This window comes from Platichthys flesus, chromosome 4 (genome assembly GCF_949316205.1).
Source record: "Platichthys flesus chromosome 4, fPlaFle2.1, whole genome shotgun sequence".
Lineage (NCBI taxonomy): Eukaryota > Metazoa > Chordata > Actinopteri > Pleuronectiformes > Pleuronectidae > Platichthys > Platichthys flesus.
In genome coordinates, this window is record NC_084948.1 from 3304252 (window position 1) to 3319941 (window position 15690).

The 15690-nt window shown below is 40.4% G+C and overlaps 1 protein-coding gene across 2 annotated transcripts; it reads right to left on the minus strand.

Annotated features, from left to right (window-relative positions):
• Window positions 1–1592: 1592 nt before the first annotated feature.
• Window positions 1593–14677, minus strand: akt2 (v-akt murine thymoma viral oncogene homolog 2). Of its 2 annotated transcripts, none has more exons than XM_062385316.1 (14): window positions 14235–14677; window positions 12245–12401; window positions 11865–11996; window positions 11645–11756; window positions 10043–10196; window positions 8864–8995; window positions 8680–8745; window positions 8529–8597; window positions 6945–7067; window positions 6589–6717; window positions 5994–6208; window positions 4752–4839; window positions 3771–3873; window positions 1593–3643 (listed from the first exon to the last, which is right to left on the minus strand). In XM_062385316.1, exons 2-14 carry the CDS (start codon window positions 12288–12290, stop codon window positions 3564–3566), a joined length of 1449 nt encoding a protein of 482 aa, XP_062241300.1. In that variant the 5' UTR covers window positions 12291–12401; window positions 14235–14677; the 3' UTR covers window positions 1593–3563. The 2 variants fall into 2 exon arrangements, with proteins under 2 accessions (XP_062241300.1, XP_062241301.1); XM_062385317.1 differs by lacking the exon at window positions 14235–14677 and adding an exon at window positions 13968–14078.
• Window positions 14678–15690: the final 1013 nt, after the last annotated feature.

Below are 15690 nucleotides of genomic sequence, written 5' to 3' on the forward strand. Positions count from 1 at the left end.
ACCCATCATCCTTTCAATACATCCTGGTGTGGTGGGTTGTTTTGTCAAACCCTTGTTTGTATATTTGGAGGCGACAGAATAATGCAAACACTTATGAACAATGCTGGTTACATTCATGGTCATAATACATCAAACTTCACCAAAGATTACTGTTACAGTATGGCTGGGCATTAAAACAATTTCAACAATTATTGCAAAATAATTTGTGTTTAATAAGTGCTGGCCAGAGTCTAAACCCACAATTATCACTCAGGAGCAAAAATATGTCTTTAAACTTGACAGAAATAATAGTTATCATTTACATTTCTCATCATGATAATCAACATCAATTGATTTGAACGTTTTTATCTTGAAATACCTTTTGGCCATATTGAATGTTACAGTGAACAGAGGGGGAGCAGGTGGAGATTGTATACTGTAAAACTGATTAATAAGAGAAACACACACAGAGGTTTATTCAGTAAAAATGTTTACTAGCACATTATAGTTGCAAATGTTATAAGCTACCATATTGTAGCAGGTATCACCCGTTACGTTGTAAAGTCTTGCAAAGGGGGGTTGAGACTGTCTACCAGGACAATGTCCTCCCCTTAAAGATTGCTTTTTTTTTCATTGTTCTCTGAGCCTCAGCTAACAGCGACAAGCAAAGGAAAATCTTGTTACACCAGCATCAGGTGTGACAATCGTGACTGTTGATCACATTCAAATATACAGAGAAGCAAGGTAACCATAATAAAGCTGCAAATCAAACACTACAAAGCTGCAGGCCTCCCATTCTACTAATTCTGCATTCATCAAGCTTTTTTTGGTATTTACACAATAGTGAAGAGGCACTTGTTGTGCCCGTGTATGTCTACAGGATAGGTCAGGGTATTAACTTGCATGTTTAACTGTGAAGCATAGCTCAAAGCGTGGCCAGCAGCAAGATTCAGTGTATGGCTTTACAACCAATATTAAAAAAGTTCAGCAGCACCCCCTATGGCCGTGATAGCAATGAAGGCAAATCCACAGTGGTGTCTCAACAGTGCCCTGGCTGTGATTGCTGCTTCCTTAGCAGGACGCTAGGCTAGAGTATGATGGCTGTGCCTGAGCCAAGTGAGACGAGGTGCTGGAGTTGTTAACTGTAAATCAAAGCCATTCGATCACATTATCGTCTGCAGGAGCTGCGGCAACGATGAGTCAAACATCTGGTGCTTTTTTGTTCCTGTGTCTTCTTTATCATGTTCACTCAAACATCTCTCAGTCACCCTCCATCACTCACACAAACTTAAATAGACGTAAATCAATATGTGGCATGAGGTGTGTCCCAGCAAACGCTTTAGCTAAAACTTGCAAAAAATGGCTGCTTGGGTAAGTGCTCTGAAGAGATCATAGCGAGTTTATCTTTAGCTTGACCAATCTAGGGTTGTGTATTTTACACACGCTGAGCTAAAACAAACTTAATTATGCTTATTATAAACAGTGATTTCAATTACTTGCTTATGCAAACCAGAAATTAACTCCCCATGTAAATATCAAATTACTGATCATTTGCTAAATTAGCAATCTTCGGCCAGGAACCCCGTTGAAGGAAGGACTTAATAAAAAAGAAAGCAGTTTAAAAAAACTTTTAATATATTTTTATATAATGTATACTTAAACAAGAAGTGTCTTCCAAAATTGAGAAATAGATGGACAAAAAATGAGAAACACACAGAAAAACAAAACAATGACAAACAAAAAGGTCTTGATGTTCCTTTAGTGAAGCGCAACCAACATCTCTTCCAGCAATATGGAATTCTACAACACTTGTCGACATGCGAACATTTCAATATGATCGCTTCTCTCGATCAGGTGCTGTCAAAACCCCAAATCACACAAAACTTGAACAGATCTTTTAAATTCGCGCCCCTTGTCTGCAGGTTGATGGTTGGTCGATCAGCCTGAGCAGCATGTAGCTAGACTGCAAAGCTGCAGACTGTTGCTCCAGACATAGACCTACATACATTTAAGTGCTTTGATACAGCATTAAAGAAAACGCTTAACCCAAAGTAACTAAACATCAACTGTGGAATCATTTGAAGTGTGAAAAATCCACCAAGTCAGTCAAGTTTTCAGCCTCATCATGAAGGCTTGACAACGATTGAACTTTTTCCATTCTTTAAATACAGGAACATTCAAAGGCTTATTTTTTTTTCAACACATACATTGATATTAAAAAATTGAAAATGAACAGAAGATTGGTTCCTAACTCCTTGACTAGGGAGTGACAATCACTGGACCAAGGACAGCACTCGGCTGTGTTCGTCTACATTTGTCTCTCAAGACGGGTTGGAGGAAAAACTGTGATTAAGCGTACAGTCTCTCGTTCCATCTTTCCTTCTATGAATCCTGTCTTTAACACGTAGCAAGACTGGCCTCAATGAAAACATACGCCTCCGACCAGCAGCGAGTTGGTCGGCCAGTCAGTCGGTCTGGACACAGCAAGGTGGACTCCAAAGAGCCCGACTTTTCTTTCACTCTGAATTAAATTAATGCAGCATTTAAAGCAAAGATAAGCCATGCATGAGATCTCAGTTTCTAATCCTGACTGAGTCAATTTTAGCGCCAAGCCAATCAAAGCTATCATAAATTACATGCTTGCTCCCTTTAAAAAAGGCCATTGATTGTGCCTTGTAGTGTCTTCTCCTCAATATACCAGAAACAGTTTTGAGTTTTTTTTTTTTTTTAAACATGCATAAAGCAGACAAATGGATGGTTGAGAATCAAAAAAAGAAAAATTGTTCATACATTCTCCTGCACTCATATGCACACACCCATCCGCTCATGTACAAACGCAGTGCAAACACAGAAATGGCCACCCTCCTCCTCGCCCTCCCCCCATTTCCCCCTCCCCCAACGGTAGGAACTGTCCCACACTTGATTTGTAACAGCAGGTTCCAGAAAGAGCACTTGTTAAAAAAATGAAAGAAAAAAAAAAGAGCAGAAATATGGCTTTACATTTAAAACTGTAACAACTGATGAATCTTTCCTAATTTTGTTAAAATTCTATCAAGTACATTTGTGTTTGTGTCTATATATGTAGTCTATGCATGGGGTGTGTGTGTGTGTGTGTGTGTGTGTGTGTGTGTGTGTGTGTGTGTGTGTGTGTGTGTATGTGTGTGTGTGTGTGTGTAGCAAGGGTACAGCTGGTAAAGAGGTGGGACTTGCTGGCATAACCTGGTTTTCAAAGTATCAAGGCTCTGATGTGTTGCCAGGTGTAGTGCAGCAGAGGTCCTGCAGGGAAGCCTAACACCAGCCCTGAGAGGACGTACAGAGACTAAGCTGCCAGTCTATGCACACAAACCTGCTGAGGTCAGTCATTCACAGCCTGTGTGTTCACTTCATACATGATGATCCACGTCTTGTCTGAATTGCCAATATGTGTATGTGGATATGTGTGCGCGTGCATTTAAGACCAAATGAAAATGTGTCTTGTGCCAGTTTTGGTTTGTGTCGTTCAGATTCTCCCCAGCAGTGCGAGTGTGTTATGTGGGATTGTGATTGTGTGTTAAGTCAGCCTGCTTGTTCAAGAGTCTGAGTGATCATTCCCGTATGCTGGCAGAGTAGGAGAACTGTGGGAAGTGCGTACGCTGATCTGAATCCTCTGCATCTAAACTGTCATCTGGAGTATGCACAATGGGAGAGAGAAAAAAAACAATTCAAAATGTTGTTAAAACTCAGTTCACCAGAAACATGTGAATCAAATATTCAACCACGAATAGAAGGTGGACTGGAGCAGATCTACTTACACTTATCTGGAGGAGTTATCGTGATAGTTTGTGCTGTGAACTCATCATCAAAGTAGCGTGTATCCGTCTCTGATGTTACCTGGGGCTTAAATGGTGGAATAAGCTGAGGAGAAGAAAATCACAAATTTTAAACTCAGATTATCATCTAGCTATCATACAATTCCAGAAATGTATCTGTTTGTACTTGGAATACACATCCTGAGAACCCTTCAGATTTCTTGAATCACGCTTGGCATGTGTGTTTTTACAGGCCCATGGAAGTGCAGTGCTGAATTTGGTACATTTTGGATGCTTTTAATATTAATAAAGGCTGAATTAACAGGCAGCCAGCAGTCTGATCAGTCCCAGATCTGCGTACTGAATCGAGCTTCACAGACTTGGGATCAACAGGTGAAACAACTCTTTTTGCAGCAGCGGTGACGCAGCTTCGGGGTTTTGCAGTCAAGCAGCCGGTCTTCGGCTACTTCCAGCCCTATTACCCTCTGCTTTGAAAAAACGCATGAAGTCAGCAATGGATACGCCTGACTTCCATACTACTCTGTGATTTCAGATCTGCTAAAACAAAGAAGCTTAGAAATGCTGCTGGCCCCATGTGCATTTAAGTCAGGAAGGGCAGAAACAGAAATGTTGTGAAACGATGACGTAGACACTAGTATGGACAATGCCTCCATCATTCATGCTGCGCACTGCCAACCGAATCGAGCTAGGCTGAGGTAGAACAATTACGTAGGAAAACAACTGGCACTGGCCTCAGCTACCTCTGGTGAACGCAACATGGTTAGTCAATTACAATTGTGCGGGAATTAAAACTGATTAAAACTTGAAGTGTAGTAGGATAGTTGTCTCCTGAACTTGCTGCAGTTCAATTACTGCACCTCATGTTTACAGTTTAAGAAAGAAAGCTGTCACCATCATTACTTAAAGTGCAAGCAAGCAGCTTGTTGTTAAAATATCACATTACATGTTTTACACCAGTGTCACCTTTCTTTCAGTGACATCCTGCCAGTTGATTGAGGTGAAAAACTTGTGGCTCATCACATCTTTGGCATCGTCTGGTCCACCTCCAAGCCTTTAAACAAAACAAAAACACCATCATTATCACACACTGATCAGCCACCTTTTCTTTAAACACATTATTGTGCAAACCTCTTCATAGGAGTTCGACAACAAGCACTGATGATGTGTTGTTCTCCTACCGACTTGTTTTTAGTTATTTCTAGATACCTTAATTTCCTGACCACTTATAGGTGCACATGTTTGTAAGCCTGCAGGCAGGGCTCAATGTGCTACTTTTAGCAGTTGTTTGACTGTTACAGGAAACACAAGGTTCTACAACAAAACAACAATCAATTATGTTTTTGTGAGGCCATTAACCCGGGCCAAAACTGATCAAGCAGGAACACAGGCTTAAATAACATGGTTACTTATTTTGTAACTGAATATGTTGCGCCCACACTGAAAGATTCTGACTGAAAGAAGAGTTATCAAGTAGAGCAGACAAGCCATAACATCCCATGAAGAAAATGTTTTTCCTCGAGCTGTTTGGATGCACCTTTTAATGCAGACATTCAGATGGACAGCTGTTGTTTATACAATGAAATGGTACACAACCAGTAACCACCATTTATTTCCTCTATTGCCGCCACACATTGATGGCTGATAAAAATAAAAAAGACACTGCACTAAAGGAACACATAAATATGTTTGATGTAATACACATTTACCTTTAGTAATATCATAGGCAGAAGGTATTCAAGTTTTTTTGAAATCTCTTAAACTGTACATCACATTTCTTTAATAATCCAGTTTAAGGACTCATGGAGAAAAACATTTGATTATGTTTGAGTTTATTTCAAAATATCAATACCGCTCCTTCGGAGGTCAGAAACCAAAAGTAAACAATGATTTCTCCGATGGAGGTTTTTGGCCAGCGTTGGTGGAAATAAGGTGGTTACGTTGTTTCCCTCTTCTCAACTAACATTTTACTAAAGTGGCTCACGCACTGAAAAATTGACTCACGAGAGGAGATTGAGGTAAGGAAACAGTGACATTATGAAACCACTGTTATGGTAAAATCGGTTAATCACAACATCTCTAAATACCACTGTATCATCCTTATATGACTGTAATAAGAAGAGCTCATTCTATATCCTGATTAAGAGGATGATACGCCAGCTCCCTCTGATTCACCTCCTATACTAAAAGCCATTACAGTACACACACCTTTGTTTAGGATCCTTTTTGAGCAGGCCAGCCAGCAGGGCCTTGGCTTCAGGGGCTAGGTTCTTGGGGAAGCGGATTTCCTCCATGAGGATGAGCTCAAAGAGACGCTCGTGGTCCTGGTTGTAGAAGGGCAACCGACCACACATCATTTCATACATGACCACGCCCAGTCCCCACCAGTCCACAGCTCGTCCGTAGTCATTGTCCTCAAGCACCTGACAAGGTAGAAATGAAAAGTTTAGAGAGAAATAAAGAGACTGACATTCAGTTAACTCAGAGGCAGGTGAGGATGCAGAACTACCTTTTCATGTCATTGCACTCAAAATAACAATCAGTACACATTAAGCAGCACTCCATCAAACTTTATTACTCTCTTCAAAAATAAAAAGTGAAACAGAAAACAAACTTAAACATTAGTTTTAGTTTATTAAAAAGATAGGTTCACCAGCTTAGTAACTCTCCCATCATCACGCTGCTCCAAAAATTCCAGCATGATCACATCAAACATCCTGATCAACTTCAGTCACAGCCCTGTGGCATCAGTGCGTCTTTACATAACCCAGGTAACTGAAGTCCACAGCTATTGTGATGTTACCTCTGGTGCCAGGTACTCCGGGGTTCCACAGAAGGTTTTCATGGTGGCGCCATCTGTGATCCCCTCTTTACATAACCCAAAGTCAGTTATCTTTATGTGGCCATCCTTGTCTAGCATGAGGTTCTCCAGCTGTACAGGGAATGAATTAAAGAGTTAAATTAGTTGACAACTGGAACTAGATGATTATTAAAAAGATGAATTAACTGGACGCAGTTAATTCACATTGGTACTGAACAAACAAAAGTTAGTTGTTCAAAATATTGATCATGACAATTTAACATTACAGCATATTCAGAATAACCCTCAAGATATTTTACAATATATTGCCAGATTATGAGAGCGAGCAGAAATCTTACTTTCAAATCCCTGTAAACGACATTGCGTGAGTGTAGGTACTCCAGTGCTGATACTATTTCTGCACCGTAGAATCGTGCTCTGTCTTCTGTGAAAACCCTGTCCCGCGATAAGTGAAAGAATAGCTGTAAGAGAATAAAAATTAACAGATGAAGGAACAGTTCCTCATTTCCCCACAGATATTTAATCAAAATTCTTCCTTCTAATTGATTTCTTGTTCCTTGCAGATCATCTAATGTGTGCTTTTTAAACTTTGTGTGGATGTCCTTTACAAATTAACTTTCTTAATATAAATCTTTTGGATTAACAACCAGCCCACAACGAATTTATTTCTTCTGCTAAGGACATTATGTTTTTGATGGTGTTTGTTAGTTAGCAGGATCACTCAAAAACTACATGGAACATGAGCAAAGAGGCAAGAAACCATTACAATTTGTAATAGATCCACATTAACAGGCAATTCCAGGATTTTCCCCCACTTTCTTTGACATTGGCAAGATAGTGCCCTTAAAGTTTATTTAAGTGGAAATAGACATTAACACGTGTACTTTAGCCCAAAAAGTAAATTTAGCCAGATTTAGCCATACAGCATGGTTTTCATCTGCCGTCTCTAGTAGGTTGATTGTAAAAAAAAAAAAAAAAATTAGGGCTGGACGATATGGAAAAAAATGTCATCATGATAAATTTCCTCCCATCAGTCGATATAGATATATATATATATATCGCGATATAAACCCAATAGCCTGAAAATAAAATGTTTGCACATTGTATTGTTGTTGTATTACAATCTTCTTATGTACAAATCTCATCTCATCTCATTTTCGTCCGCTTATCCGGGGTCGGGTCGCGGGGGGAGCAGCTCAAGCAGGGGGCCCCAGACTTCCCTTTCCCGGGCCACATTGACCAACTCTGACGGGGGGATCCCGAGGCGTTCCCAGGCCAGTGTTGAGATATAATCTCTCCAACTAATCTCTATGTACAAATGTTTTTTCTTATGCACAAAACAGACTGCAGTAAGAACTTCTGTCTGCAGGAGTCTGTTTGTGTCTGCTTCTCTCTGAGGTCTGATAATCACATGTATTTAGCTATTAATCGATGACGTCGGGCCATGTCTCTGGATCATTCGGGTCACTTTACCCCTGATGTCCTGTGTGCGTCACGTTACATCTCGTGTTGTCTAACAGGTCTAAACATGTGTCTCATAAACTCTTGAGCGAATCAAACCAACACGAAGCAGCAGTGTTGTAATTTTTCAATAATGGAAACCCGCTGGAACTATGAATGTAGATGAAAACATAATTATGTCCAGCGACTGTATCAATGCAGAGTAGTCCACCTCTGTGTGGTAAAAATGGATAGAATGAGTTCTATCAACGTTTTACCGACCAGCCATACATTTCTACAGAGCAAAGTTATATCCAGCCAAGCCCTACAACAACACAGACTTGTGTACTAAAACACTAAAGCATATAGACATACAGTTACCAAGCAATCCCTACAACATATTAACAAGTCAGTTCACAACTGTTCTATTATCATAAAATCAATAGCACACACAGGTATAAAAAAAAAATTGTAAAACTTACTTCTCCTCCATTTGCATACTCCATCACAAAGCATAGCCGGTCATGTGTTTGAAATGCATATTTTAGTGTCTGCCAAGGAAGAAACAAAAATATTTGTTTGTATTACACTAAATAAACAGTCCCTTAATTTTAACAGACACTAGTAACTTACCGTTAGAAAGGGGTGCCGTGTATTTTGGAGAACTCTGCTTTCAGTAACTGTGTGTGCCACTTCATCCTAGAGGAAAAATAACCACACAAAGACTTAATTAGAGCATGAGCACAACATCATGTATCAACAGATAGCTCGAGCAGTTTAGAGAGAAGATTTGACCATGATTGTGATCAGCACTAACTTTTGCAATGATGACTTCTTTACGGAGGATTTTCATGGCGTAGTACATCCCTGTGGCCTTTTCTTTCACCAGAATGACTTTACCAAACGTCCCTTTGCCCAGCAGCTTCAGGTAGTCGAAATCACTCATGGTCTGTAAGAGCAAAGGTCAAAGATAAGCAATGATAAAGAACTGCTGATGCACTTACACCACAGTGAGCTTATGGGTTAGGGTTAGGGTTAGTTTTCATTAAAGACACCATTCCTTTATCTCAATTCAGGGACTGCATCGCTAAGCGGCTGTATTTGAAGACCATTTGCGTCACAGCGGCGCGCCCAGGCTGTCCTATTTTGAAGGCTCCTCTAAATGCGTCCGTCAATCCCCCAAGCAATGAAGTCTGTAACAGGTAGATCCTTCCCGACTCAACCTATTCTAGGATTCATTGCATGCAGAGGTTTATGTTTAAAAAAAGGGGTTAATGGCAACCCCCGAGAAAACACCAGAAGAACACACTTTTCCGAAAGGAATGTGAAAAAAGCAAGGGGCATTCAAACTTTCTCGTAGTGTCCAAGTGCTGCTCAGTTACTAGGCGACAGTAGTAAGAGACAAACCAGTGATGCAGATTGTTAAAATCCTCCACAGACCAGAATGTCTCATTTTGGTATGTCGCTTGTGGTCTATGCTGCCTATGAAGACCACATCCTTCGTAGAAGCAACCCGTGAATTGAGACACAGCTAATGAAGGTTACATCTGTGAGTTTCAATTGGGACTGTGTGTAATGTAAAATAAAAAAAGAGCCTCTCTGAAATGTACAGAGAGAATTTTGATGTGTCAATGGATTCCCGTTGTACTGTCCCTACTGCTGAAGTTTGTGCACTACAACTGATATAGCCCCAAGTTTAGAAAAGAGCTATATAACACAGACTATTTATATAAATACAGACCATATGACATGTGTACATACATTTCACACCTCATAACAAAGTCAATAGGCCAAACATTCAGTTCATATCATGTAAATCAGCACTGGAAAAACTATATCTACAAATTTCCCCCTCCAATCATATTAAGGTTGCTTCACAAAAAAAAACCTTGAGAAAGAGGCTTAAAGTTTTAACAACTTGCTCAATAAAGATGAGCTTAGCTTGACAAACACAGCAAACATTCAGCTGCCAGGCACTGCTTGTGCAAATACTGACCACTTTTTTGTTGGACTTGGACATAGCAATCTCCATCTCGTCTGTGCCGCTGCTGTCAGTTGGAGAGCCAAATTTGATCTCCATGGGCTCCTCATCATGCTGCTGACTCTTCAGGCTATTTGCCACCGCCTGGATCGAACGCATCCATTCCTCCCTGAACCAGAAGGAAACACACACCACCCATATCAATTTAAGCCTATTCCCTTTTCACATTAATCAGACTTTACTCTCACAAATATGGAATGTAAAAATAAAAGAGCCATAACTACAATTTGTATTCATGTGTTCACAGAGATGATATAGGAGCACCAAAAAATATATCTTAAAAGAAAAAGAGAAAGCTCAGTTTAGAAGGTGGAGGATAATCTGTACTATTCAGTGAGGGAGATGCTGCGATTTGGTACTTGGCAGAGCCAACGTAAACAAACTCAATGATAGTGGCTTAGGTTAGGGATGAATAATCAGGACTAATCTGGCAGTAAATTCTATTTTGAGCATGGTGGTCTTTCTTACTGCTCTCACACACTCAAATTAATTCCACTGCCTGGTTTGAGTTTTAAAACATATTACTGCTAAGTTTATTCCTGCCATCCACACTACAGAGTTTTCAAGGAGCTAAAACAGACTAAATTTTTACTTTGAAAAACGCCAGGCTGTATTGCAGTCTGGACAAGCAAAAACTGAGAAGTATGTAAACGATGATGCTATCACCCACCTTCATTCATTGATTGGTTATTATCAGTCATGACTTGACTACCAACAGTGAATGCAAAATGTTGTGACAACATTGAAACATTTTCTGTAACTAAGCAACCAACCCAACTGCAGAGTAAACTGTTTACACCAGTATGCAAATGAAAAGGGTGTGTTAGCACGGATAGGGAATATAACTGATGCTGAGCTCGAACACTTGTTGGGACGGAGATCGTTTTATATTGAAAATGGTGTTTTAAAATGAAAACATTATTATGGATGTTGCATTCTATACCAGTTTTCACACAATATGTTGTATGTATGGCAGTAACAGGTGCACACATGCACAAAGGTCACCGTCACGCACAACAGATTAAGAGTGACAAGTACACTGACTTAAGAGTGAAAGATAAGTTCTGGCAAGATAGAAAGAACTGCATTGATGCCACACCTGCAGTTGAAACTGTGATATTTGACTGTCTGTGTGGATGGTAAAAACAATATGGATTATGGCGCAAGCCCGTGGTAGCTTGAGGTGAAGCAACAGAGTGAGTGAAGGTGATGCAAATTGCGCTGCACACACCAAGTTAGAGATCGTATATGCCACTATGAGAGGTGTTAAAGGTGTTTTTGTTCATTATGAATCTGTGGTGGGACTAATTGGAGTATGGCAAACTGCTTTGGAGCTCGACTTTCTCATTCTAACTGTTTTTAATTAACGACACAGTAAAACTTTTTTTGCTCCACAGCAGAAATCTTTTTCTAGAAGTCTAGTTGTGTTTAAACATGAGGCACAGGATTCTACTGCACAGCCAGTAAAATCATGAGCATCAAAGCATCTCCTACCACAAGGTCAGAAAATATGACTTTAGACCAAATAAATCACCAAATAAAATCCTTGTCTCTTACCTCTCTTCGTTGCTATCCACATGGAAGGTGCGTTCGATAACCGAAGTCCACTGCAGGCAACGAATGACAAATGTGTTGGGCCTAGGACGCTCTGTTTTCATCAGCTGGCATTCTAAAAAACACAGACATGTCAGGTTATGCTGAAAATTTCAAAGCATCCTCAACCAAACGTAACCTGGTAATTTCATTGAAATGTGACAGCAAGTTCTGGAAAACTGACCTGCGACAGAGAAATTGTTGAGCGGCGGGAGGCTGTGGTCACTGGACACTTCAGGCTTCTCTTTGTAGCCAATGAAGGAGCCATCACTCTTTAATATGAAGTAGCGAGGCCGCCAAGTTTTAATGTATTCACCTGGAAAACACAGACGGGTGAAAATGTTTGAGCAAAAACAATTGTGTTTGAGCACTTGCTTAAATTACTAGCCTTAAATTAACTGAAACAAACTGAGCACTGTGGTTCTCGATCAGTGAAGAAGTTCAAAATTTAACAGAAACATTACAGGGGAGGTTTTGTAATCAAAAGAGAGTTATATCTATAGGTAGAGACAGTCACATCAATGTAGACCCAAAATGATGGACAGCGAAAAGGGCCTCCCTTACCTCTCTTGTGGAGCCATCCCTCTCTCACAACACTGACTTCATTCATGCTGGGGCAGAAGACTGTCTGGGCTGGGAGGGGGCTGCAGACAAGCTGGTGGAAATGTGCAAACTGTTCCTTTTGGTCGTGTGCCTGACAGTGGCTCAGATACAAAAACACCTAAATAATACCAGGAGGAAGGGAACACGAAGAGATCTCATTAATAGATAGATAGAAAAATACACAAACAAAGCTCACTGAAGTAGCTTTGACATGTAGTTACAACATTCATTCATGTGGCAAGAGCTATAAACCAACCACATCGGAATAAACGTCACAAGAATTACAACATGTCCAGTTAATACTTTAACACATCAGTGCACTTTCATTTTTTGTTAAAAATTAAAAACCTCTGCTAACTTGTTATGGTGTGAACAAAAATGTGGTGTGACTTCTGACTATTTATAATGAAATTTCTCACATAGCTTTAAGCAATTTCTTTTTACACTCATTGTCTTTTTTTTTAATGTAGAGGAACATTGAAAGATAAATTTGAACAGACGACGTGTCTAAAGGAAGTAGCAATACAGCAAGGGAGTTGAATACAAAGAGTGAAACTGATAACTGTCTCACCACGGCAGTATGAATACATTATTCTTGTGAGCAACTGTGCTGCCTTGAAACACAACTCCACAACAAACAAAACTGCTGAAAGCTGCATGTCTGCTCGGCCCTCATACGTGACCATCTAATGATTCTGACAGTGACATCCACACTGGGATGAGTATGACGACTATCATGAACCAACTGGAAATTAAAGGGCAAAATAAGATACTCTCCCTGGCCTCCACTGCCATATTTTATCTAAACACATGTAGATTCATAGTGATGGTGTTATACTGATACCAGACTAAGATCAGAGAATTTGGCATTGATGCTACTAAACAGGAAAATGGAACTAAAAGCAACTTTTTGTCAAATGCAATTGCCTCCAATGGATCTCGCTGAATGTTTGAAGAGAGGCCTTGGTGATCAGGGTCAGCCCTGAATGAACAGCTTACGTTAGATAATAGGTTTAACGGAATTTCACAGCCCTTGTTTGAAAGTGATGGGGTTGAATGTAACAGTGCATACAATACAGTGAGCATGGAACAAATAGTTTTTAAAAGGCTTTGTTAACCTTTATTATTGTTATTATTACTACCATTATTATATCTGTATTTATTCAAGATTCAAATATCTTTATTGCCATCACACTCAGTTACAATGACATTGTAAGGGGATAATATATATATATATATATATATGTATATGTGTGTGTGTGTGTGTACACACACATTTTAAATGTATAAAAACTTCATATTAAAAACAATAATAGCAAAAGTATCAGCATCAACAAATAACTACGTGCTGAAAGATTCAGAGTGCTAAACACATTTTTTAAATCTGATAAATAGGATAACAAAAATTGAGTTTGTTTTTACACACAGGGGACATTAGTACTGTAGAAGTAACCAGGTATGTGGTTTACATGTAGCACCATTTGAAAAAAAGCAAGAGGTATAAATACAATTGTATTCAGATTAAACTTGTAAAATAATTCTGTGTAACTGATGATTAAAATAACATACTGTATTCAACACGGCCACAAGCCACCCTAAAGTAAACACGACTCGTAGCGTGAACACATCCTCCTCTTGGCATAGCGGCTAGCTAGCTAACTGAGGCAAAGTCAACAGACGTTACCTTCAAAGTTCAGCACGGGTCGTTAGATTCTCTCTCGGAGCTCAACAAGAAACAAGTTGCTTCGACAATTAAACCGAAGCTTATGGACAATCTGGGGCCGAGCGTCGCGCCAGACAGACCAACAGCAGCGCGGACACTGACCGTGACCGCATTACGGCCAAACAAGGCAGCTAGCCAACGTAGCAGCCTTCGAGCTAACGGCTAGGTAGCATGTCAGTTAGCCACTTGCGCTACTTCTCGTTAACCCTCTCCCCGGCTTCTACTTACCGAGACTTTAGAGAGACGAAATTAAGCCGAACCACGCAGTCGATCTGTCCCCGGAGGAAGAGGCTCGGAAGTCCGCGGCAGAAAGCTCCTAGCGGTTATCACGCAAAAGCCCGTGTGTATTGAACTCTGTCAATGATCACACAGCTTCAGCGGACAGCGCTTGTTTTCTCCCCTCACAGCGGCAGCGTGTTCAGTCTGTTGCTGCTGCAGTGGCTCAGCGAAGCGAACGCGAACCGCACCGAGAATACAGTCCACCGCGCTCCAACGTTATGCCGTAGTACAAAATAATGATTGAAATCCCGGTCAGACGGAGCTCAGAGCTGCTGCTGCTTCTCCCAGGGTTCAGTGTGAACGGTCGCCTGCTCTTCGCGTGGAAGCCCTCCTCCTCGTCCCGGCCAGACAGCGCAGAAGCCCCGCAGACACTCAGAGACGGGAAGTGACGTACGAGGCCAGAGGGTCCACCACGCACTGCACCTGAGCGGTCGATGTGAAAGTACACCGAGTACTGCGCTGAAACCTTAACCCTGGTCCAGCTGCACACCGTTGGATTACAGATTGTCCCAGGGATTAAAAATTCACGCGAAGCGTGTCTTCATTTTAAACCAGCGTCCCCGCCTCCTTTGTGAACCAATAACTTTCTGCCCAGAGGAAGCACCGGTTTTCTTTGGTTGCCAAACACCCAAACTACAAGCGCCTGCCAGCACCCTTATGAAATCACATTTAAATTGAACTAGATGAATCTCAATTCAATTTGAATCTTCGTCAAATTGCATTCACTTAAAAACATAAATTCCTGAAACATGGCAGATTGTTAACCCCCAAAATCAAGATCCATGAAATACTCCCTGAGAAATCACTGGAAATGTTGAAAAACGTCCTATCAAGAGAGTGCAAAGAAAATTCCTGTATCTGCACCAAAATCAGATGACTTAGTACTTGGGTTTTACCTGACCTCTTCACAAAGATTCATTGAAATCAGTGTAGTAGTTTTTGCGTAAGCCTGCTACTAATAAAAAACAGACACAAACATAACCTCCTCGGTACAGGGTAAGATGATTAGCATATTCTAAACAACAGCAGCAGCAATAATACTATACTCAAACCAATCAGAATTTAAAAGATTACTTCCTTTTGTGAAATATTCCCAGTAAACAGCACATGTCCACCTGTCACCAGTATTTCTGCATCGATAATAAATATCATAATAAAAGTAAGAAATAAAATGGGCTAGTACTACCAAGTGTCAAATTATTGATTGATGTGTTTCAAGTAGGAGCATAAATATGAGTCCCCTAACAGCCCTGAAAACTTTTAGCAATGTTCATGAATTATTCTCTGAGAAATCAACTTATATGTTGCAAAAGTGTCCAATTTCTCAAGTGAAATGTAGGAGAAAGTGAAAAAGCTATTCTGGATCTGTCCCCTGATCCAGACAGAACTTAATAAGTTCTTTCCT